The sequence below is a fragment of the Balaenoptera physalus genome (genome assembly GCF_965194825.1).
Source record: "Balaenoptera physalus genome assembly, chromosome: 5".
NCBI classification, from domain to species: Eukaryota; Metazoa; Chordata; class Mammalia; order Artiodactyla; family Balaenopteridae; genus Balaenoptera; species Balaenoptera physalus.
In genome coordinates this window covers 62,746,606-62,773,926 of record NC_138884.1, presented here as the reverse complement: position 1 = coordinate 62,773,926, position 27,321 = coordinate 62,746,606, and the positions used below count along the sequence as shown (strand labels likewise).

The window sequence follows — 27,321 nt, the reverse complement described above, 5'->3', positions numbered from 1 at the left end:
ATCATAATTCATGTTACTATTTGGAATTGAAATTTCACAAACCCATTTCATATAAGTTCACATCCCACTTCATTTTTACAAAGAAGTCCTTGTAGAAACTTGGTTCTAGTATCCTGACACCTCTGATAAAAACATACATACCATGTATGTCTACCCTATTTAGACGGAAATAGTTAACTGCAGGCAGACGTGGGTTCAAATCTCCATTCTACCACTTAGGCTTTGGCAAGTTATTTCACTTCATTAAGACTCCATTTTTTCAACAGTAAAATAAATCATCTAAAGCACTTATCCCAGTGCCCAGCATGCAGTAAATGAAGTTATTTATTGTTATATATTTCAAGGTGTTATTACTGTAAAAGAATGATAATTAGGCAGGGTTTATTACTGTCACTATTTTCTTTTATTAATTAAATTTTTTATATCTGTCTCTTCTCAAAAACTATTTTAGACAGTTCACAGCAAGAAACAGTAAAATGGGGGGGGAGATAAATTAGGCGTTTGGGATTAATATATACACACTACTATATATAAAACAGGTAAACAACAAGGACCTACTATATAGCACAGGGAACTGAGCATGCTCAATGTCTTGTAATAACCTATAATGGAAAAGAATCTGAAAAAGAATATACATGTGTGTGTATGTGTATATATATATATATATATATATATATATACATGTATAACTGAATCACTTTGCTGTACACTTGAAACTAACATGACATTGTAAATTATGCTTCAATTAAAAAGTGCAAGAAAAAGAAAAAACTCAAAGAAAAAAGAAATAGTAATAAGGTTAGTAATATTAGAAGGTAGACACAAGCAAAAAGGAAGTTCACAGGCTCAACATAGGGTCAGAGGTTGAGTCCATTGCCTACAGTTGGTTAAGCCTGCTGTCTCTTTCCACTCCCATGGTCCTTCCATCACACTTCTCCTAAATTCAAATGGCATTGGAATAACCATGGGCATTTTCAGAAGCTGAGATGTGGAGACATTTAGTCTGGGTTTAGTGTGATATATTTATGTGATCCACAGTAAACTTCTATGTATAGTTAAAATATAGCTAGCCATCCTCATGTGGGAATGGCTTCCAAGAATATTCCTACTTCCCATGCCTAATTCTCAATACCTACTCATTCTACACCTGACCTAAAGGTGCAGGACCAGAGATCATACTGTGAAACGAATATGTCTTGAAAGCTGGCACTGGAAACATGTGAGTAGAGGAGGAGAAATAGGGCTTCAAACATATAGATGCTATAATAGAGGTCAGGTAGTTAGTAAAAATATTAAGTTGTTTTTCGAGATTTTATATTGTTTGTACTATTTGTCACCTCTTAAATATCTGAAATTTGTTGCAATTTCTTTTCTTATCTAAACAAATATTTTTCTTACCTAAATTTTGTGTTGTTTTTCTTAAAGGAAAAGCCTCCAAAATTATACTAGCTAAGGCCTCATATAACCTGGATCCACTGTTAATTAAGCATCATATTTAGCTTAGCTAGTAACCAGAGTGTTAGGAAAACACAGAATGTTACATACTTCTTATTATGTCAAAGCAGGAAATAAATCACATAATAGTTGTAAGAAAATTGATTAGAATTGCTACAATAAGATGTAGAAGGGAAAGGCACTGGTCTGGATACCCCACTAGCAATGTGACTCCAGAAAAATAAGTTATTAGATGTCAAGGACAGCAAGGTTTTTCCTGAAATAAAATTCTAGAAGAAATTTCCTCTGTAGAGTTTTATATAATGCATTTTAAGTGACACAGTACAGCTTTCAACAATATTTTATGGAAAAGTCCTTCTCTAAGCTTGAGATTCTGTTTGACTAGCCCTGCTCACCTCTTCTAGCCTCATCTTTCACCACTCTCAGCCATGGAGTTCTTTTGCAGCCATTCTAGACTTTTCTAAGTTGTTAGAATTCACCTTGTTCATTCTTCCTCCAGACTTCACCAATGCTATTCTCTGCCTTGAACACTTTTCTATGTTCTTCTGGCTACCTTCCACTCAGACATCAGGTTATAGCTTATATCTCACTTCCTCTGAGACACCTTCCATAAAATCCCTCCTACGTATCCCTCCAATGTCAGTATTACACCTGACATTGCAAGGTCTAGATCCACTATTGGATAAATAGCTCCATGATGGCACAGACTCTGTCCATGGTGTTTACCATAGTAACACCACTCACTTGCACTGTTTCCAGCACCTGCTGGGTGCTTAATAAGAGCAGATTTCCTATATCTATCTCTCATTTGTGAGCTTTAGTAAATACGCCTTAGTGGAAGTGATTCTTTAAAGGAGCTAAGCTAATCTAAAGGTATGGGCTACAGATGGTGTGACTCAAGTCACACCAGAGACAGAAAGTGGTTGAATAGCTCTATTCCCAAAACCATTTCTCTCAACCAGGCATTTCAGCAAAACTGAACTGCAAATATTTTAAGGTTCTCTTAGATTGAAAGTCCAGACTACTAGTATTCTACTCTGCTGATAAAAGACAATATCATAGGCTTTGGAAAACAAATAGGGAGATTCTTGTTAAGGAAACTGAAAGGCAGTGAAGTCTAAGGAAATTCCCAATGTCCCAGGGTTGGTGAGTGATCAATTAATCTAGAAACTAGGTATTCTGACTCCCTGTGATTTTTCCCCACATTTTACACCAAGATACCCAAATAGGGACAATGGCAGTCATTGTTAAGAAAAAAAAGCTAAATAAGCTGTGTCTTAATGTCACTGCTTCAATTCAGGCCAAGACAACATGGAGTAGAGGACAGAACAGGGACCCTGGGGTCAAACTGTCTGGCTTTAGCCACTTACTGGCTATGTAACTAAACAAGCTACTTAATCTTTCTATGTGTTTCCTTATAGTAAAATGTATATAATAATAGAACCTATCTCATAGGCTTGTGGTGAGGAATGGTGAGAATTAAACCATGAAAATTCCTTAGAGCAGCACCCAATGCATATAATAAATGGTCAAGATATATAAGATATTATTTCCATGATGAGATGACATCACAACCAGCTTCCATGAAGTATAAGTAGAAAAATGCTTAAGTCACATGAAACACTTACTATGTATGAGTCAGGCACTAAGTATACATTACTCAGTATTTTGAAACTCAAGGCCTGTGTTCTTAACTATTGGGTTACATTTTCTTCTCAGACTGAAGAGAGAAGATGGAGAACAAAGTAATCTTCTTAGATTCTGAGTCATTTTTAAGCTGATCTTCAGTACATATAAACACTACCTCTGAGGGTGGCCCAAATAAATAACCACCTGCCAGCAGTAACTCACTGGCATCACAGAGGAACTTTTGTATTTGTAGATCAAAAGCTAGACTTAAACTGAATAAATTTGATAAACTTTATGATCCAGTTTTTTTTCTATATTCTATTTATGAAGATGTTTGTTTACTCCTTGGAGGTTTTTTTGTTTGCTTTCTGTGTTTTTGTTCTTTTTTTCATCAATAAGCACAAAGAGGTGAAACAGCCTTAAAAATCTTTAAGAAATGTGTCAGTGGTCAGTAACAAAGCAGCTATTGAGCAAGCTCTAATCATAATCACAGGTAACATTTATATATCTATTTATGGCATTTATTTAAGCTATGTACTAAGAACTTTAAATAAATTATTAAATTCTCAACACACTAATGAAGGAAATACTATTATTATGCCCCACTTTACAAACAAGGAAACTGAGACTTAAATACTTTAAGTCACTTGACTAAGGTTTTAAAACAATTAAGTCATAGATACCAGAATTCAAACCCACTACTGAGTTCTGCCTCAGAAAATTTCCTATCCCAACAGCTTATGCAGGATGGGTGGGCACCTCAGCTGGGGATTTGCATGAAGAGGCTGCTCAGGAAATGTCTGTGGAATAAACATTATTAACCACTTAACCTGTGAAAGATTAAACTACACGTTCTCTTCCTTATGAAAGAAGGTTGCTCACTTTAGGGCCTGAAGATATGCTATAGGAATAGTTCCAGAGAGAAATCAAGATTGTGGATGCTTGGATACTATTTGGCCACCAATAGTGGATTCCTAAGACACTACTTTATTTCAAGTATCCCAAGTTCAGCAATCCTGCAGTGTGGAAGGGTTCTACTAATAATAATCCACAGAACTTCAGCGTGACAGTCATGTGCTTAGAAGATCTATTTGCTCTGAGAATCATAACTGCCTTTATTGCTCGTAGGTCCTTAATTATGAAGTATAATGTGGAACCACAAAAGTACCTTAATGTATTGATCAGTCATACACTGATCGTCATTCAGTGCCTGCTAGGTGCCAGGCACTTTACACACATTATTTAAATTACTTCCTAGAAGAAACTTATTACCCCCATTTTACTGAACAGGAAATTAAACAGTTGGCTAATTTGTGGAAGGTTTAAACTCAGGTCTGGCAACTCCAAAGCTCAGCCTCTTTCCACCATAGAAATCAAAAGATTTTTCTGCTCCCAGTGGCTTAAAATCTAGGGCAACAAGAGGATCTTAGGAGAGTGGGGAGGTCACAGACCCTTCAAGGATATAGGTTCTCCTTCAGGGGAAAAAATTGCATCCACACACAAATTCTTGCATACAATGGCATAGGTTTACAGAGACCGAATAAGAAGTCTTGTTTTATGGACAAAAAGGGAAAAGGGAAACAGAGAAAAAGAGACAGAGAGAGAGAGAGAAATTCTAAAAATTTAAAAAGCCAAATAATAAACATATTCAAAAACAGTTGTAATCGTTTGGAAGGAAAAAGTATTTATAAAATAAGTAAAGATAATTGGAGTAAAGGAGGAAAAGTCACAAAGGACTAATTTCAAAATATTCTATGCAGTTAAGCACTTCTTTAGTGTTTTTAAAGAAAAAAAGATGCTTGGTTGTTTTCTCAATCTGATCCACCACTACTAAGAGTTCACCCATTCAATAGCTTAGCTGTTTTTTTTTTTTTTAATATTTATTTATTCATTTTGGCTGTGCAGGGTCTTAGTTGCAGCACACGGGATCTTTGTTGCGGCAGGCGGGATCTTTAGTTGCAGCATGCGAACTCTTAGGTGCGGCATGCATGCAGGATCTAGTTCCCCGACCAGGAATCGAACCCAGGCGCCCTGCATTGAGAGTGTGGAGTCTTACCTACTGGACCACCAGGTAAGTCCCTTAGCTGGGTTTTTAAAACATGGATTATTTCATGACCACTAACCAGCCTTATGGCAGGGGGAACAAGGGTAAACAGAGAAGCGATCAAGTGAGGTTTAGTAGCAACTCCCAATAACCTATATGGCTAAGGCTGATAGAACTCTAGCCTCTATGTGAAGGGCACAGGCAGAAACCAGGGTCATCCAGCATCACGATTCCCATTTCATCTTCGTGAATACACTGTTCCCTCGGTGTCCCATCACTTACAAACAAATATCAGCATACACACAGTATTGTAATTCCTACTCAGTTTCTACAAAATCAGATAAAGACAGTCAGACACTTGGAGCAGATACAACTTTGCACACTTTCTTGGACACATACAGACTTAAAAGATATTTAGAGATTAATTTAAAATCATCTGGAGGAAAGGGAACACTCTTGCACTGTTGGTGGGAATGTAAATTGATACAGCCACTATGAAGAACAGTATGGAGGTTCCTTAAAAAACTACAAATAGAACTACCATATGACCCAGCAATCCCACTACTGGGCATATACCCTGAGAAAACCATAGTTCAAAAAGAGTCATGTACCACAATGTTCATTGCAGCTCTATTTACGATAGCCAGGACATTGAAGCAACCTAAGTGTCCATCATCGGATGAATGGATAAAGAAGATGTGGCACATATATACAATGGAATATTACTCAGCCATAAAAAGAAATGAAATGGAGGTATTTGTAATGAGGTGGATGGAGTTAGAGTCTGTCATACAGAGTGAAGTAAATCAGAAAGAGAAAAACAAATACAGTATGCTAACACATATAGATGGAATCTAAGAAAAAAAAAAAAAGGCCATGAAGAACCTAGTGGCAAGACGGGAATAAAGACACAGACCTACTAGAGAATGGACTTGAGGATATGGGGAGGAGGAGGGGTGAGATGTGACAGGGTGAGAGAGTGTCATGGACATATATACACTACCAAATGTAAAATAGATAGCTAGTGGGAAGCAGCCGCATAGCACAGGGAGATCAACTCGGTGCTTTGTGACCACCTAGAGGGGTGGGATGGGGAGGGTGGGAGGGAGGGAGATGCAAGAGGGAAGAGATATGGGAACATATGTATATGTATAACTGATTCACTTTGTTATAAAGCAGAAACTAACACACCATTGTAAAGCAATTATACTTCAATAAAGATGTTTAAAAAAAATAATAATAAATAAAGTCATCTATTCCGGTGCAATTTTATTCTTTGTGGTACTAAATTCAGGGAGTTTGAGGGCTAAAAAATGCAGTGTTATTTGGCCCAAGAGGAAGGACATGGCACCTCTCATGCCTTGGAAGAACAGCACCTTGTACAACCCCTGGGTGAACTGATGTGCACAGTCACACAAAGTAGGAACAATCTTTTGGCATCAAATTCAAAAATTCTTACTATTTAAATGCCAACATTAAAATAAGCAAATATCACCACTACAAATGGAGCCATAGGGAACAGGAGAATCTAAGTTCAGCAAAGATAACAAAGCTTGCTCTTGTCAATGAAAAGTATAATTGTCCTATTTATTTATTTAGCAGTGAAGTCTTTATTACGGAGTCAGATTTCTAAAAACATCCATAACATAATTCTTTCAGTGAATTTCTCAACTCCGATTTTCATGAGGTTGTATTATCATGAATAGCTGAGAGTTCATTTGTCATTTTGCCTTTCTCTTCTACAACTCTGAATCCCCAGTAACTAACCTATATTGACTTCAAGAAGAGTACTATGTCCTGGTAACCTTATGTAATATGAATCAAATCAAGTCACTGAGTTGAATGTTGACATAACATTCCAGTTAATTTTAATTATATATTAAATATATACTAACTAAACATATTAAACTAAATACATATTTTGGCCTGCCTTTTGATCATGGTCAATGCTTCATGACAATAGCATATGGTTAATATTCATTCACCTTTGTTCCCTAAATATCTTTGCATAAACAATGTTTCCATACTTAAAAAACCCCAAATTCATCAAGGAAAGCATCTTCTAAATCTTACTGCTGTAAGCTCATTTTCCTGGACTGTTATTATACATAACAAAAGACTTGATTTGACAGCTCCTATAATAACATATTATAAAGTTTACATTGGCTGTGTTTTTTGACCTTAAACTCTTGTGATGGCAAAAACATTTTTCTCAAAGCTGATTGGTTGTGCAGGTCTACAACAGTGCTTAAATGTGACCCAAGCTTTCTGACAAGGAGGAGTCTTTTTATTTTAAGCCTTTTTGGTACAGAACATGACATCTTCATGAAGAATTTTTGTTTTATCATTAAGAAATAAATGTGTCTAGCTTCTTGAGATCTCCCTGGCTATAGCAACTTGTAGTCATTTCCACTGTAGACCATTAAGAATATATTTCAAAGACAAGCTAGCAAAGTTCAAGTAAAAGTTATTTTTTATATGTTGGAGCTTCTAAGTGGCATTGGGTGAGTATTAGAGATTTTCAACATAATTAATATAGTTCCAAATAATGAATTTAATTCATAGATGTTGGTTGACTCCTGATTGCATTCTTTGATGTTTGTTGATAATCAATTTTTGCACAGTAATCTTCTGATAAAACTTTAAACTTCTTGGTTTAGTTGGTGTATTTATTTTTCTTATAAGCTTTCTTCCAAACTAATTAGATCTCATTTAACAATGGGCTTTTGTACACGTCCCCATTGAGCATTCAAGTTTTGTCAACATTGCACTAAAAGTATCTCAAAATACAGTGCCTGGGTCATTTTCTCTCTGATTTAGCTTTCACCCTACTCTTAAAGCAATAGAAGATTAAGCTTGAAGAGACTTTGAAGACTCTCTAATAAAGGTAGAGCTGAAGCTTTGCTCTTAGTTTCTTCATTTATTTGTTTCACTTCTATATTTGAGTTTCTTCTCATGCAAAATCTATACTTTTCTAAAAGGCTTATGAAAATTTTGGTGAAAAAATGTTGCTGCTGCAGTGCAGGCATGAAGCCTCTTCTCCTAAGCTAGATAACTTGGTGAGTATTTTCATTTATTTTTCCTAATACAAACAGATCACGTATCGAACTAAATATTGCCAGAAGTACACCTGAGAGGATAAAACACTATTTAAATATGTCAGAAGAAAAAAGAGCATCTGAGTCCACAGATGGAATGTTAGAACTAAGAACTTACATAGTCATTGTATTCCATAACAATCATTATAATTAAAAAAAAAAAAACAGCTAAGCATAGACTTTTATCCAATTATGAATTTTTAGAGATGGAAGGAATCTTAAAGTCATCCAACATAATATATTAATTTTATAAAAGAGAAAAAGAGTGACATTTTATATTTGCAAAACAAAAGACCACATCTTCCTATATGAGTGTGTAGCATTATCAAGAATCTCAGTGACTGCTACTATAGAAATTAAATGGATGATTAAGCAAGATAGAAATTAAACATACAAAGGTTCCCCCAAAATCTCAGGCCATAATCTTAGAAAGTAGATTTAGGAAAGCATTCACCAGTATTCTCCTTATTAACTTCCTTGTGTTGTTGTAGCCTATACTAAGCACACTAGTTTCAGTTATTTTTAATTCTCTACAATGCTATGATTCTGAAAATCTTTAATTGGTAGGAAAGGCATTTACATATTACTGCTTCCTTTGTTTAATTACACTCTCCCAATTTCTCTGATATATAAAAGGTAACTCATTAAACCTACAGTTTAAGAAAATGATGAAGTGTCCTCTAGTTACATTGCTTCTGTGGAAAGCAAGTAGAAGGGTGAGCATTGGCTCAAATCACTACTAGGTGCATTTCATGCCCAGAAAATGAAAGAAGAAACAAAAGGAATGAGCAAATACTGGTGTCTATATCCTGGTTACTGGCTAGGAATTGTCTTGCATCTGATAAACCATGAAAATATATCATTCTGATTAAAACCTTTATTTTTGTCTATTATATATGCAAGTGGAAGAGTTTTCTTAAGGGGTTACCCAAGTAAATGCTTTAGAAGAAACCTTGTTCAAAGATGTAAATACAAGTATTAATTATACAAGCCTTGCATAATTAACTAGAGTGGGATAAATAAAATCCATGAAAACAATCTCCAAACTATATGTCTATAGTTTCTATCTTTTCCTCTATGTTTAATCAAAGTGTCTAACAAAGAGATAAATTTATAGTTTTTCTTATTTTTCCCCATTTCTTTTACCAGACCTTGAGCAGAAGTGATTTGTAAAAAGATTAAATAATAACAATAACAATAACAGAACAACAATAGCGGAAAGAAGAAAAGCATAGATTCTAAAATATTCCAGTGTCTATAACAAGCCTTTTTATAATGGAATGTAGTCTATAGCACCTTAGAAAGTAGCTCAAAGTACTGATTTTGGATTGTCCCATCACTGGGACTGAGATTATCCTGAACAGTGAATATAGTTAGACACTACTATGACTTTCTAAACCAGCCTAGCAACTAGAAATTCAAAATCACCAACATTCATATTTTTCAAGATAAACTCCTAATTTCTAATTTTCACATTCCAGTGCTATGAGCCATCTTTTCAAGCATCAATGTTTTCTGTCTCTCTGTCTCTCTCTTTCTCTCTCTCTCTCTCTTACTTTTATCTTTCCTTTTTAACTGACCCTTTTGGCAGCTTAGAACAGTACCAGGTAATAACTATCTAATAGTTTCTTAATGTAAAATAAACATGGCAGCAGAGGTCCCTTTCACTGTGTATATCAGTGTTCTCCTTGGCAGGCAGATGGGCTAGTGCCTGGATAAGCACCAAGTGCCCCCAGCAGAATTATTTCACAGTTCAAAAATAAAATCCAGTTTTGTATTCCAGGTACCAAGTGGAAAAATGAAGATTCTCCTCATCTTTCTAGGTCTGCTTGGTTATTCCATTGCTATGCCAGTGAGTATTAAAAAAATTTAGGACTTTTCTTTATGTTCTATTGTTGCATAGCTTGGGGACAATTCCTGGGCTTATTTCAATTGATGTTCTGAATTTGTCACAAATATTCTCTCACTTCCAGTTGCAAATGCCCCGAATGCCTGGATTTAGCAGTAAAAGTGAGGAGGTATGTATGTTCAGTCTCAGGAGAGACATTTTCCAGAGCCCTGTCCTGAGAGTTCATTTAAAAAGAAGAATATTAGGGAGTTCCCTGGTTGCCTAGAGGTTAGGATTCTGGGCTTTTAATGCCAGGCCCAGATTCAGTCCCTAGTCAGGGAACTGAGATTCTGCAAGCTGCAAGGTGCCGCCAAAAAATAAAAAATAAAAAGGAGAATACTGGAAAACTTTCTGATATATAAAATTTCTTATGAAAGAGGCAGAGAGACTCTACCTCTTAAACTCTCAAATCATAGTGCCATAGAAGGTTTTTAAATTTCATTAGTTATTTTAAATTCATGCATAACTAGTAAAAGACATTATGACTGTTATATCTAAAAATCAGAAACTTATTTCTTGTGATTTTATTGAATAAAAAATTTTCACTTTGTGCCACATAAATGGATTCCTTTTGTCACAGATGATGCGCTATGGTCACTTCAACTTTATGAACTCCCCACCTGTAAGTTCCGCTTTATATTATTTCTAATGATTTCTTGTTTATATACAGATAGTTATAAGGTTTATCTTAGCTAATAAAGACACCAATCATTATTCACATGTTTTAATTAACCATTATAAGAGTTTCAAGGAAAAAAAATTATTTCACCTATCCCCTTACACCAAGTTTTCTTCTTATTCATTAATATTGTACTTTCATGTAGATAAAAAGCGTTTATTAATTATACTGCTTCTTTATATCTGAGAGAAATTTGTTCTGGGAAAAGACTACACCAGATATATTTACAAATAATGAGAACAAAAAAATAGCATAAGTAAATACTGGGAGGAGGATAAAGTTTTATTTGGATTATCTTGAAAGATAACACTAAAATTATGAAATAAGTTTTTGTCTAATTTTTAAAATTTAGCTTATACTTCCCACTATGTGCTAACTCTTAGAACTAACTAATAATGAACATATTATCAGTTGAATCTTCTGGCATAATTTTTCTGAAAAAATTGTATGACAGTACAATAATACTATATGTTATTTTTGACTTTTGTAACATGATCATGAGACCCATTGGGGGGAAATATCAAGGACTTCATCAATTTTCCCTTAATCTTTTTCATTCAAGTCATTCTCTTTTAAAGCCCCTCACCTAAAATCATCATCGTCAATTTTCTCATCTTTATCTTTTGATAGGCCCAACTTTTCAAACTCTCATTCTCAGTTTTAGCAACCTTGCCAGTGATTTGAAATTTTTACCAACTTAATTGTCATGAAATCCTACATCTTAATGCAAGATTTGCAATTTCACCTTCCATCAATCCACATGGCATTTGCACGGTATTGTGTGTGTATATCCATAGACAGTGAGAGACTGATGAATGAAGCCTGGAGACAGAGACTGGTGTTAAGTCAGAGAGGGAATGTTTGAATGGGAACTACTGTTGTAAGAGGTCAATTCATACATTAGCATTTTCAGATTATAACTACTTTTGCTTCCCTGCCAACCTTGTAATTGTGGAGATTTTCATAATGAAAACGGAATTAATGAGGATTCACCTGTAATCGAGAAGCATAGGCCCCATATAAGGATATTTACACACATAAAACTTTTACTTTTTTTTTTTTAACACTCTCACTTCCTTTGTCTTCTTTTTGCTCTTTCTCCTCTTCATCCAGCCTGTAACACGTCACAGGAATTGTGAACTTGATATCAACTCCTCTGTAACTTGACTTGTACACTTCTTACCTGAGTCAGGGCTTCAGAGTTAGAAAATTATAAGCTGAATTCTTTAACTGAAATTTCTCACCTAATTCTGCCTTTTGCTTTGTTTCACTGGTTTTCTGAAAGACTGAAATTCATTTCTGTAAGAAAACATGTAAAGAAATGCTAGCTAGGGGGGTGAGAGGGAGGTCCAAGAGGGAGGGGATATACATATACATATAGCTGATTCACTTCGTTGTACAGTGGAAACTAACACAACATTGTAAAGCAACTATACTCCAATTTTAAAAAAATAACAAAAATAAAAAGTATAAGAGAGCATTAAAAAAAAAAAAGCTAGCTAAAGAGCTTGAAGCTTCCATTGTTGACTTAAGCTTCATAGGCTTTTTAAGATCCTGGACTGAGTTTTAGAGACTGACAGAAGAGGGTGGGGAGAGCTGGAGTACCAGCCCTCATGTGATTTTACTGTTATTTACTACCCTTGCAGATGGCACACCTGGGTCCCTTGTATGGAAATGGTATGCAGCTCCCTCAGCTCTTCCTGCCGTACCAGATGCCCATGTGGCCTCAGCCACCACCCAACAAGAAGCGCCCACAGAAACCCTCATCTCCCTCAGCACCCAAACACCAGAGCAAGACTGATCAAGCCCCAGAGACCCAGAAACCCAACCAGCCTCAACTAAAGCAGCCCCTACCGGAGCATCCTTTAAAGCGGCCATCACCCACCCCAACTCAGCCCCAAGAGGAAACCCAGACACCTCAGGTGAGGCCTGCCCAGCAAAATTCCAAACCAGAGTCATAAATGGCCTCAGAGGGCTTGGGAGGGCCATGCCATCCTCACAAACACACTTCCTCCAACGCTCCTCAACACGGATACCGTTATGTACAAAACAGCATCATTAGTTTGGACACTTTCTTCCAAGGTGATGCTGTCACCACCTATCCAAAACTGCCTGGCGAGTCTATTCTAGGCTTCATTTAATGAAAAATTACCCAAATACTGTTGAGAAGCTCCTTTTAAAATACAGAGGCAACAGGGTATAAACATGAGCACCAATAGAAAAGTCAGGGCACAGAGATTCGAATTCTACCCCGGCCCTTATTAGTTGTATGATCTTGAGCAAGTCACTTTGCTCCAGGTTCATCATGAGTAAATGGAATGTTCTCTAAGTCCCTTCCAGATCTACGCTTCGATGATCTAAAATATTGCTCTGAAAGTTAACACTGCTTCCAGGACTTCAGCATAGCATAAATGTAGTCCTGACTTAAAGCAAGAAGATAGGCAGATGGTTTCTCAAGATCTCATCCATCATGGAGCTTCTAAAATGTTGTCTTAAGTCCATTAGCCTTCATTATCAGACCTATTATAGCTGTAGAGAATACAAATTTGAATGAAAAGACACTCCTGGCTTTGAATCCTGGCTTCAATCATTTACCAGCTCTGAGATTTGGGGCAAGTGACTCAATTTCTCTGAACCTCAGAATCTTAAGTGAAATGAGAATAATAGCACATATCTTCTATGGTTATGTGAGGATTAAATGAGCTTACTAGTATAAAATTCTCAGCACATTACCTAGAACATAAGTGCTCAATAATACTAATTGTTATTATTATTATTATCATCTCTGCCCTTAAAAAATTCACAGTTTAATGCAAAGGAAGATGTAGACTTCCAAGTTCCAAATAATTGTCTTTAGTAAGTTTGTTTCATTTTTCATTTACTCTTCTCATTTCCACATCACTCTGATTCCTTTGTTCTTTCTAGGCATTCCCACCATTCGGCAATGGGCTATTTCCCTATCAACAGCCACCGTGGCATATTCCACATGTGAGTTCCTTTCCTTTAAACTAGAATTGAAAAATAATATTAGCATGTTGTATCTCAAACTAATTTGAGTTCATACATTCTAAATGGAATGCCATATGCCAATCAGTAGAGAATATGAAACAAAATCATCACATCAGTAATCATGTAGGAAAAAAAGAATTTTTTAAATGGATTTTTTACTCAAACTGGTGAAATGAACACAGCCTAAATCATCCAACACTACTACTAACTTAGATAATGAATTAATTTCAAAAGGTTGTGCTCCTTCACTACTATTCCTCACCCAAGAGATGAGAAAACACAAAGATTATCCTCATTTAATGTAATGGGGAAATTGGGACAAAATGGAGTTTGAAAACCATGATTAGACTAAGATCTTTCCATAATATCTTATTATTTCTAGACAAAGATATTTCATTGTAAAGAATCTTGCAAATAATAATTATAGGAATCCTTTAAAGGTTAAAATCATTAAAATAAAACATAATGTTGAAATTGCATGACAAGCATTTAAAATATGAATCACAAAATAAACTAATTGAGCTAAAGAAATATTAATGGTCAGTTGCAGTTAAACTAACAAAAACAACAACAATAAATATCTGATGACTCTTCATTTAGCTATGGCATTGGTTTTTCTTGTCTACAATTCTATAACCAAGAAGGCTTCTTATAACCAAGGAACAATTCATTTCAAGCAGTAAAAGTTTCTTATTTCTTTTTCCTTATAAGAGTGACATCCTTTTTACTGGCAATACTGAACTAAGAAAATGAAGGCAGTACCAGGTGAAGATTTAAAAAGGAGATGAACATGATTCTCTTGCTGAAATATCTATTAATCTCATCTATGTAGAACTTCTGTGGGAGCTGAATTGCTTTTTGAAACCCTCCCACTATGCTTTTCTCAACCCTCCCATGAGCAGAAACCCAACCTCCTAGTTTGATTAAGAAAATAAACCTTGGTTTTGACTATAAAAATATTTTAGTAATAATCCAGGAAGGATTGTCAGTTTGTCACCTTAAATGTAAACATTCAAAAAATAACATCATTATTTAATCTCAATTATTAGATATTCTAATATAGATGTTTGGATCCTAATAGCACTCAAATCTCTCTCTCTCTGTGTGTGTGTGTGTGTGTGTGTGTGTGTGCGCGCGCACGCCCGCGCGCGCGCACGCATGTGTGTATTGGTGATGGGGCAGGACGACTGCCAGGAGATGCAGCCACACATGGTATTTTGCGTAAGATAACCTGGGATCCAGCTGAAGGCTCTGTATTTACCAGAATTCACTGATGGTTATGTCATAATTATTAATAGCTAGATTTTAAGAGCTAATGACTCAGAAGCTAAAAGCCACCAACACTGCTAACACTGACTTGAACTATTTTTTTAAATCTTGAGTTTTACAATCAAATGGCAGCATAGAAAGTGGTTTTCTCTGTGTTCATTGTGTCTTTCACCTTTCAGAGGGTACCATCAGGTTATGGATGTCCACCAGTCAGCAATGAAGAAGGTGGGGTAAGTACAAGCAAAGCTACGTTCCTCATTAGGAATTACAATCTGAAAGTCTCTGCTTTTTTTTATCCCTATCTAATAAGAAAGTTAAATTCCAACACATGAACCTGTAGCTCAAGCACCCGTGATTTTTAAAAAGTGAAACAAACCAAGCAAGTAATCTAAAATAAAATAAATGTGATATATCATTTCTCCTCTACATGTATAGAAATCAACCTCTCTCTCTCTCTCTCTCTCTCTCTCAGAAGACTAACTTACTAACCTTTGCTCAAGGTTGATGCTGGACTCTAAACAGTGATGGAACAACTAGTCAACAGGAATGAAGTAAATCTATCTCAGAATGTTATCCCCAGAAGGGAATTAAATAATCATCTACTGACCTCATTGTACAAATAAATTGAAGCCAAGAGAAGCTAAATTACTATTCAGTTTTACCTACTGAGTTAGAGGATAAACTGGACCCAGAATCCAAGTGTTCTGATATCCTATCCAATGGCTTTTTTAGTACACCACACTAGGAGAGGGGCCAAATGCAGTGATACACTATTTAAATATTCTAGCAATGTGTCATCAAAAAAAGCCATTGTAGTGATTGTGGCACAGTACCCCACCCCTGGAGTGTACTTCCTCTTTTTCCCTAAATATGTGATATGTCCTCAGTGAAATGTGGAAACCTGATAGTTCTAGGGGGAGGGGCTGAGGGGCGGGTAGTTAAAATAATGACATTGAAAATTCCTATTCAGTAATGGCATAAGGTGCTTTCAGATATATCATTGTGAAATAATCCCAAATGATTATTCAGATAAATGTATGCAACCTGGAAATGGGCACTTCAATTTTTTTTTTAATTTTCATTGTGGTATAGTTAGTTTACAATGTTCTGTTAGTTTCAGGTGTAGAGCAAAGTGAATCTGTTATATATATGCATATATCCACTCTTTTTTAGGTTCTTTTCCCATGTAGGCCATTACAGAGTATTGAGTAGAGTTCCCTGTGCTATACAGTATGTCTTTATTAGTTATCTGTTTTATATATAGTAGTGTGTATATGTCAATCCCAGTCTTCCAATTTATCCCTCCTCCCCCTTACCCCCTGGTAACCATAAGTTTATTTTCTACATCTGTGACTCTATTTCTGTTTTGTAGATAAGTTCATTTGTACCCTTTTTTTTAGATTCCACATATAAGCGGTATCACATGATATTTGTCTTTCTCTATCTGACTGACTTCACTCAGTATGACGATCTCTAGGTCCATCCATGTTGCTGCAAATGGCATTATTTCATTCTTTTGGACATTTAGGTTGCTTCCATGTCCTGGCTATTATAAATATGGGCACTTCAAATTTTTACAAACATTTCATGAGAGAGTGAAAGAGGATGACCCAGGCAATTAGCATAGGTATTAACAAATCTGCATTCCACCTCTCGGGGACACTGCCTGATTTCCTGCATGCTGTCCGAGACATATCCTCACCCATCCGTCTCTTCATCTCTATCCACAAGTAGGGATAAAAATACTTTTTCTTTAGATTGTATTTTTTTAAAAGAAAAACTAAATGACTTAAATGCCACATGTGTGTCTAACAAACATACTAACTGACACTGCTCATGATGATTGCATCATTCATTAAACAAACATTTATTAAGCACTTCCCACTGTGCTAGGTACTGGGGAAAACAAAGATGAGAAGAATGTGTTCACTCAAAAACTTCACATGGGAAAGTCAAGTGGGAGAATCCCAGAAAAATAAGCAACTGAAATTCAGTGGGATAACTGTTAAAGCAGAAGCCTATACTGCTGTGGACACCTGAGGGTAGAGCCTAATTCTGCCCAAGAAAACCAGGACAGAGAAGGGAGCATTCAAGCTGAGTCCTGAAGATGAATCAAGTTCTCCAGGAGGGATAAATGTATAGGCAAAGAGAAAGTTCAATCTGAAGAAGCCATGTGCAAAGGCACTGAAACATAGAGTACTCAGAGAACTAAAAGTAGTGGTTTTTTAATTATTATTTATTATAGTAAGAACACTTAACATGAGATCTACCCTCCCAACAAATCCTGAAGTATACAATACAATATTGTTGCCTATAAGTACAATGTTCTACAGCAGATCTTATTCATCTTGCTTAACTGAACCGTTAAGCCCGTTGATTAGCAACTCCCCATTTCCCCCTCCCCCTAGCCCCTGGCAATCACCATTCTACTCTTTGATCCTATGAATTTGACTGTTTTAGATACCTCATAAAATGGAATCATGCAGCATTCATCTTTCTGTGACTGGCTTACTTCACTTACCGAAACGTCCTCAAGGTTCATCTATGTTGGTGCATATTGCAGAGTTTCCTTCTTTTTTAAGGTCATTGTGAATAGTGCTGCAAGTAGTGTGATTTACAACCACATAAAGTACAAGGGGGAGGAAGTGAGGCTGGATATAATTGTTATGGGACAGATGATTATTTAAAATAATAATAATTATCATTATTATATTTATTAATATTATATATTATTATTATCAGGCACTTAGTTAAGTACCAGGCACTGAGCTTTATATATGTTACCTCACTTGATCCTCATGATAACCTATGAGGTAGATATTATTTTATTATCTCCATTTTACAAATGAATAAACTGAGGTTAGCCCAGAGTCATACTATTAGTACTGGTGGAATAGGGATTTTAACCCATATTTGTCTAGAGCTCCACTCTTTGGCACCATGCTTTGTATGTTATGCTCTGGGTTTAGAGTTTGTCCTGTAAGGTAAGGGCAACTTTACTTAATATTTAAGGAGGAAAGTGACAGAACTTTCCCACACACCCACCCCCAACCTCCACTACTCTGATGGCAATGGAGAGGCAGGATTATAGGAAAGTAAAATTATATCCAGAGTAACCAGTAAGAAAACTGTTGCAACAGTTCAGGGGTATTGGGGATAAAGGAGGAGGGGCAAAGATGAAAGTTTAGATTTTATAAGATTTGGTCATTAATTATCTGGGGGAAATAAAAGAGAGAGTGGAAACTTGGGAAACTGGGTAGATAGTGGTGAATTCTGCTTAGATATAGAATATTAGAGAATGAGGTTTTGGGTAAAGTGAGTCCAGTCTGGGTACATTCAATTGGAGATACTCATAAACTCTTTAGTGTAGCAGTCTTGCTGTCTCAACCTCAGGAGAGAATCATGTGCCAGAGTTATGGCTTTAGGAGTCACTGGCATGTATCTGTATTGAAAGAACTGGACTGCAATAGATTGATCAAAGCAGGTGTGCAAAATGAGAACAAAAGAATAAGGTGGATAGAGGATGGAATCCTAAAAAAAAAACAAAAAGAACTTAGATTTAGAATCCAGGCCTAGGCAGAGAAAACTGAAAAGTAACGGCCAGATAGTAAGAGTACCAGAAGGAAGAAGGGTCATGGAAATCAAGGAGGAATCAAATTTCAAGAAAGAAAGCGTAGCCAACAGTGATTTAAAAATTATGTGGCCAATAAGATTTTTACTATCACTTTTAAAAATTCCAAGCAGCACCATGGTGGGAAACAAAGAGTAATTATCAATTTCCATCTTCTTCCCTACAGAATCCTTACTTTGGATATTTTGGATATCATGGATTTGGGGGCCGTCCTCCTTATTATTCAGAAGAGATGTTTGAACAAGATTTTGAAAAACCAAAAGAAAAAGATCCTCCTAAAACAGAGAGTCCAGCCACCGATCCTTCAGCTAATTCAACAGTTCCTGAAACTAATTCTACCCACTCAAATGCACCCAATCCCAGAGGGAGTCAGGGTGGAAATGACACCAGCCCAACAGGAAACAGTGTCCAGGGGTCTAACACTGTGAGCAATCCTACAGCTCAAAACAGCCCTGCAGTAAATGTTTCAGGCCAGGGAGTTCCAAGAAGTCAAACCCCACGGGGACCAAGTCAGACAAATATTCATGAAAATTATCCAAATCCTAACATCCGAAGTTTTCCTGCAGGAAGACAATGGCGACCTACTGGCACCGTTATGGGGCACAGACGTAATGGGCCTTTTTACTGAAATCAACAAATTCAAAGGGGTCCCTGGTGGAACTCCTTTGCTTTGGAAGGCAAACAAGCAGTTCGTCTAGGATATCCAATATATCGCAGAGCTTATGCTTCCACTGCAAGAGGCAATTCTCCCAATTATGCAGGAAATCCAGCAAATTTCAGAAGAAAGCCTGAAGGGCCAAATAAACACCCTGTGGGAACCAATGTTGCCCCTCTGGGTCCCAAACATGGTACTGTTGGCCACAATGAAAACATCCAAAATCCAAGAGAGAAGCCAGTAAGTCAAAAAGAAAGAATAGTCATTCCTACAAGGGATCCAAATGGCCCCTGGAGAAACTCTCAAGACTATGGAGTTAATAAATCAAACTGTAAACTGCCTCACCCTGAGCATAACATGCTAGTCCCAAATTTTAATTCTATTGGTCAACGTGAAAACTCTTATTACCTGAGAGGAGATTCCAGAAGAGCTCCAAATTCTAATGGACAAACCCAAAGCCAGAATTTGCCCAAAGGGATTATTTTAGAGCCAAGAAGAATTCCATATGAATCAGAAATTAATCAGCCAGAATTAAAGCACAGTATATATCAGCCTGTGTACCCTGAGGGATTCCCTTCCCCTGCAAGGGAACATTTTCCTGCTGGAAGAAATACTTGGAACCAACAAGAAATCTCTCCACCTTTTAAGGAAGATCCTGGAAGGCATGAAGAACACTTACCTCATCCTTCCCATGGCTCTGGAGGATGTGTTTACTACCCTGACTATAACCCCTATGATCCCAGGGAAAACTCACCATACCTTAGAAGTAATACATGGGCTGAAAGAGATGATTCTCCCAATAGAATGAGGCAACCTGAAAATCCACACTATCCCATGAATACTACAGACCCAAAAAAGACAATCCCTTATAATGAAGAAGACCCAATAGATCCAACTGGAGATGAATCTTTCCCAGGACAAAGTAGATGGGGTGTGGTGGAGTCAAGCTTTAAAGGAGACCCAACAGTTAGGCACTATGAAAGCGAGCAATATACCTCAAATCAACCAAAGGAATACCTTCCCTATTCCTTAGATAATCCATCAAAACCCAGGGAGGATTTCCCTTATGGTGAATTTTACCCCTGGAGCCCAGATGAGAATTTCCCATCATATAATACAGCTCCCACTGAACCACGGCCGGTGGAGAGCAGGGGCTATTATGCTAATAATGCCATTGGACAAGAAGAAAGCACTATGTTTCCTTCTTGGAACTCCTGGGACCACAGGATTCAAGCCCAAGAGCAGAAAGAAAGAAGGCCATATTTTAACAGAAATTTCTGGGACCAGCCAACAAATTTACACAGAGCCCCTGCTAGTTCACCATACCAGAAGGAGAACAAGCCTTATTCCAGTAACTCCCCAGCTGGGCTTCAGAAAAATCCAATATGACATGAAGGTGAGAATTTGAATTATGGCATGCAGATCACTAGGTTAAATTCACCAGAGAGAGAACACTTGGCTTTCCCAGACTTAATTCCTCCAAGTTACCCAGCAGGTCAAAAAGGAGCACATTTATTTCACCTAAGCCAGAGAGGTCCTTGCTGTGCTGGTGGCTCCACAGGGCCCAAGGACAATCCACTTGCTCTACAAGACTACACTCCATCTTTTGGTCTTGCACCAGGGGAGAACCAAGACACCAGCCCTGTGTATACAGAAGACAGTCATACTAAGCATGCAAGACATACTATCTCCCCGACAAGCATCCTACCTGGCCAAAGAAACAGCTCAGAAAAAAGACTGCCTGGAGAAAGTCAAAACCCAAGTCCTTTCAGAGATGACGTGTCCACTCTGAAGAGGAACACACCATGTTCTATAAATCAGTTGGGCCAAAGGGGAATTATGCCCTTTCCTGAAACCAGTTCCCTTCAATCAAAGAATACACCTTGCCTCAAAAGTGATCTTGGAGGAGAAGGAAACATTTTGGAACAAATATTTGAAGGCAACCCTCTCAATGAAAGAACTGTTGATCTTACTCCTGAGCAGCTTGTTATTGGTATACCTGACGAAGGTCCCAAGCCAGAAGGAATTCCAAGTGAAGTGCAAGAAAATGAGGGTGAAAGGCAGCAGAGAGCATCTAGCATCCTACAGTTACGATGTTTTGGCTCCGAATTAACAAAGTATCACACCTCCAGCACTGGAACTCCATCTAGCTTTGGAAGGCAAGGCTCATTTGATGGGGATCCAATTACACCTACTGAAATTCCTAACTCATTGGCTGAGTTAGCTACCAGGGCACAGTTTCAGAATATAAATGTAGACCCACTTAATGCAGATGAACACACTCTATTTGATTCTCTTCAAGTAGGGACCAATCCACAGGACCAGGTGCAAGACTGCTTACTACTTCAGGCCTAGGAATTACCTCAATCAAGCATTCTTTGGGGAAGGAAAATACCTGCTATTCTACAGTGGTTTCCAGACATTCTTCCCCCAAGACTTGATAAGTATCTCACCCTCTTGGCAATCCTTAAGTTTTTCCCCATTCCAGCAATAGGAGGTTGGGGCTCTGGGAGTTGCTAGATCCAGTATTGTCACCAATTAGCACAGACTTAAAAAAAAAAAAACAAAGCAGGAAGGCTATGACCACCACTGCCTTGAAACTTGGAAGCCACTTGTCTGGATTAGTTTCCCCGTTGCTTGCCGATTCTTCCTTTTTCTCTCAAGGTTCCATACTTGCAAAATTGTCTGGTTTTGCAGGACAGAAAAGCAGATGAACTTTCCATTTTATGTATGGAGATCTATACATCAATATGACCCTAATGCACTGTACTTTTTTTTTTTCTCGTGTTGGTCTTTGTCAGGTTTTTTTTTTTTCCTGGTTAATATTCTCTTTTGGAATTTTTTCTTCTACTACCTCTTTCTTTACATTTATCATTTCCTTTTTTATCTTCCTTCCTTCTTTTCTTTCTTTCAACCATTCTATGTTTAGTTTTCTATTTTTTCCTTCCCCATCTTTCTCTCTCTATCACTTCTTATATAATAAGCTATCTTTAACCATCACTAGTCTTTACATCTACTTTCTCCATATGTCTTCCTCTCTTTTCACCTTTCTGTTCTGTCTCCCAATGTATCACTTGTCAATCAATCTCTTTCTCTGACTCCTTTCTTCCCTTCCATTTATCTTTTTTCCCTGCTATACCATTTGGATATCTTAAGACTGCCCATCTCACTCCCTCTTTGTATTTACTCTAAATTCTATCCCAGTTTTTCTCTTGGCCCAGCCTAACCATCATTGTAGAATGTATTTTGGAAATAGTAGACACTATTACCTACTTTTATTTTTAATTTTCTTATGGCCTTTACCAGGTAGACACAGCTCAGCCAGAGGAACACATTCAAGAAGAAGAATGGGGGAAGAGAGAATATTTACCCAAAACTAGTAGCCTGGAGACAAGACTTAGGAAGGTAGAGAGGGAAGGACTCCCCCTCTTCGACCGAGCATCGGATAAAAAGAGTAGGACTTGCCATACCCCATCACCAACTCATAATCTGCAGGATCTAGAGAATATATTGGGGGTAACACTATCCTAATCAAATAAGAGAAACACTCAGTGGTTAATTTCTTTAGTAGCCCAGTATAAGTGATTCTACTGGTGTATGCTACTACTAACATATAGACTTATTCTTCATGCCCTGGTAGAATTATTCACAGACACACTTCCTTTGTATCTTGATTAAATAGTGTAAATTATTTTGTAAAGTAGATATTTCTATATTGCCTTGCTTAGAATACATCTAGGTATTTTGTTTTGTTTTTACTAATGGCACTTCGGCCTACTCTCTGTATATTCCTTCCTAGAGAGGAAGAATTCTCTGAATTACCTAGAAAGTTACCTTTTAGCTCTTAGGAATTTATTAGGAGAAAATTTCCTAGGACAGATTTCACAAGAAGATCTCAGACATTTGAGAAAATATGTTGAAAACTTCCTGAGGAAAGGATCCTTGTCCTTTGAGTCTTCTCAAGTTCCTGGCACAGTGTCTTGCACATAGTAGACAGCTTATAAATATTTATTGACTGACTGGTTTTAAAACAGCTTTTGAAGCTCCCACAAAAATAGCGCAGTGTGCTTGTCCTGTGGGTAAACCATCTGGGATGCTGAACGAGCCACCACACTCTGTAGCTTTACATATTCAACAACATTTGCATTGTAGAATCTCAGGGTAAGAAGGGATCTTAGAGGTAGATTACCTAGGCCAATCCACTAGTTGCTTAAATCCACCACCGCCACCACCAGATTTTAATCACACACTGAAAAATTATTAACTTATTCTACATAAAACTGTCTCTTAAGAATTATCCTCATCAAAATAAAACTACATTGTTATGTTTCATTACTATTTTCCAAATGATTTTTTAAATCTAGATATGAATACTTTCACTGTAAAATACTCATTCACTTCAATATTTCATCAAAATGCATGGATCATGTATTTCTTTTGGCAGATAAGTCAATGGATCTTCATCTACGAGGCACCACAGCTTTAATTTATCATCTGAGACCTCTGTAATGTAAAATGCAAAAGCACAGGGGGACAAAAATATCTACTGAATTTGAGAATATAGAGTGAAAAAAAGGGGGGAGGAGACATCCCTGTAGAAAACGACTCTTCATCTTACCACCATAGGTATCCTTCCATAAACCTGGATTCCAGGGCTAAGTTCCTTACAATAAAAAACTTATTCTGCGTGCCCTTGCTAAGTTATTTATTAAGCTTTTAAAGTCAGCTCTAAGATGAAGGTGCATACAGTGGGGATGGCAGGCCCTGAAAGTGATCCCCTCTTGTCTCTAGTGCCCCCATCCCACCACCATGGCCCTATTGCTATGATGAGTTCCTGTGTTTAGTGGTTATCACCTGCTGATTCTAAAATGGCTGGATATATCCTGGTGATGACTCCAGTTGATAAATTAAAGAAGAAGAAAATAATATCTGAGGATGACAAACAAAAGAAATAATCCAGCAAAGCTAACACACACTTGCCTTATAAGCTTTTCTGTCTCACAGCCTATAACAGATTTCTCTAAAGGGTGGTTGGGCATTGATCCAGTTAGCTGGAGGAAGTCCTGTATTTTTTCACTTTGAGCAAGAAGCAAAATAGGATGATGAAATATAGGGTCCAACCACCTCTGAAAACTCAGCCTAGTAGCCATTATCACAGAGATTCTTCCCTGACTTTTTGGATCCCCTGAACATGATTTATTTTAGTCACTCATATCAGAGTCTTAAATTTATACATCTTTAAAGAAAATTCACAAGACATGCCATGTGAGTTACTTTTATCATTTGTTTTGACATGACTCTGCCCTCACTTAACCTAGTCTCCTTTGGTCGTGACCTGAAGGACCCTAAAGAAGATTCATCTTGCCTTCAGGAAACCAAACTTTATTTCTAAAAGCCAAAAAGGGAACCAGAAATGTAGGACTTGAAGTCAACAGCTCTGTCCTTCCTTCACAAAACCTCAAAGGTTTCACTGTGACTCAGACCAAGTATGCAACTAAAACTCAGAAGAAAACTGCACTTGATAGGAAAGAGGTAATCACCGTTTCATAATGGGTTATAGCTACTGGTTTTGTCCACCTGTTCTTCCATGCCTCTGCACCTCATCCCTAGCCCAATAACATCAGCCACTGGATCTTTTTCTCTCCCTTTGAATTCATAGCCAATAAACAGGATTCAGCTGGTAACAAACAGAACACCATGCTGAAAGAGCAGAATTTTTCAAATAAAGGAGCAAAGAGGAAACTAAGCTGTAATTCAACACAGATGTAACTGTGAAATAGATGAAGCTGCCCTCAATGCCCCATCACCTTCCCAGTCAAGGTCCTCTGCTATCACAGTGCCCCATTTCATCTCCCTGAGGACACAGCACCCGCACCCTCCATTTCTGTGCTTCATCAAAATGGGACAGTAATTTCCTCTGTACTTACCCAAATAACCATGCCTCATTCTTCTCTGCACTGTATACAGCAGGTATTTGCTATGGTTAAACTGGCAAAAATACTCCTTCTCAAGTGTTGGTTAATATGTAGTCCTCCCAGATCATCCACCATGCCCTTAAAGAGTGAGTCTAATCACGGCATGCTACATCAGAGTTTCTCGAGCATTAACGTGCACATGAATCTTATTAAAATGCAGGTTTTGATTCTGTGATCTGGAGTGGGGCCTGTAATTCTGTATAATGAACATGCTCCCAGATGATGCTGAATCAGCCAGTTGGTAGATCAAAGTTGGAATGGTGAAGTGCTAGGCTATTTCCTGTAAGTAAGGGGTAACTGCACACTCACCAGAGAAGGAACAGAAAGGTCTCGACCACTGAAAAAACTGAATATCACCAATTTGAGGGGATTTATATAAATGAAGCATGTAAGTGACAGGTTCGATACAGAACACAAAGAAAGAGGGGCAGGCCAATCCTGTCTCTATTCCTACATGTATGTTATGCTTCCTCCTGTCTCTTTGCCTGGCTCATGTAGTTCTAGAAAGTTCTACTTCCACCCATAAAGGCCCTATTCCGTTAATATCTCCTCCAAGATTACCCTAGCCCTAAGCTCCCCAGCTTCCATGAAGGCTCACAGCACATCGTTCTTTATATTTAATCACTCACTGTCTTATATCATGTGCTGATTTTTTCCTGTGTTAGTTCTACCTGTAGAAGAGGGAAGAAAACTCCTAAAAAGGGAGGCTCAGTTCTTATTCATCTCATGTAACTATCACTCACAGTAACTGGCATTGTGCTGAGGACAGAGTAAATGCTAAATAAATGTCACTTTTTCTTTAAATACATTTTCTAAATGGATAGAAATTTAGAATTTCCCAAATTTTAATATAATTGATTAAAAATAAAAATTAATAACAATATTTTTCTAGTTACCAAAATACATACTCATTATAGAATATTTGGCAAGTAATAAAAAGTAAAAGGTAAACAAATATAAATAACACATAATCCCACTAGCCAATGTTAATACTTTGGTCTATTTTCTCTTTTATGTGCATAAGGGAGGGAGGGTCTTGAAGTAATTATTTTATGAAATAGCCTACATTTCCCTCTTCATGTTATATAAGCAATTTCCATATAATTAAAAATACTTAAAGCTTCATGTTTGTTGTCTGTAAAATATTCTCAAGTATACACTATATTATCATTCCCTTCAATGATGGACTTAAAGTCTCTTATGAATTTTCACTATAATAAATAATGTTGTGATAAATATCTTTATTCCTCTTTGTCCATACTTCTGATTACTTCCTCAGAAGTGGAATTACTGGGGGAAATGGTCTGAAAAATGTATTTTAGACAGGATAACACTGAATGAGATCACTGGCTTTGGAGCCTCACAGTCTGGATCCAATTATCAGTTCTCCATATACTATTTGTCAAACCTTAATAAGATTACTTTATCTCTTTGCATCTTAGTTTCATGATTTGTAAAATGAAGACAACGATTATTTCACAGGACACTTATCAGGACTAAATGAAACGTGTTAAAATGCATATGCAGTGTATTTCATAAATCAACCACTAGGTGGTGATGGAGGTTTATAATTCTAAAGTCGTGGTTCTAAAGCAATTCCCAGGCAGCAGCAGCACCGGGGAATTTTTTGAGACCTGCAATTTCTCCTGTGGCATCCCAGAACTACTTAATCAGCATCTCTGAGGGTGGGGCTCAGCAATCTGTTTCAATGAGTCCTCCAGGTGAGTCTCACACACATTAAAGTTTGAGAATCACTGATCTAGTACGTTTTCACATTTTTCTCTGATTTGTTGCCTGAGCAAAGAGAAGAGCCAAAAGACAACACACATCAACTGTAATTTACAGAAGGTTACTGAAAGCTATAAAAGCTGTGTTAAGTGATATACATACATTATGGCATGTATGCTTATTTTTATAAGATAGTTATTTCATGAGATATTTTATGAGATAGTTATTTTTACTCATTTTTCAACCTTACATTGAATAAAC

The 27,321-nt window shown here is 37.1% G+C and overlaps 1 protein-coding gene across 1 annotated transcript; it reads left to right on the top strand.

The window, feature by feature from the left end:
• Positions 1–26,934, top strand: ENAM (enamelin). The gene is given in 10 exon segments (XM_082464008.1): positions 1–8,187; positions 10,010–10,078; positions 10,200–10,244; positions 10,695–10,736; positions 12,440–12,715; positions 13,719–13,781; positions 15,251–15,301; positions 18,869–19,327; positions 19,331–20,743; positions 20,747–26,934. Coding segments are annotated over 10 exon segments (3,438 nt in total). The 5' UTR covers positions 1–8,133; the 3' UTR covers positions 21,713–26,934.
• Positions 26,935–27,321: the final 387 nt, after the last annotated feature.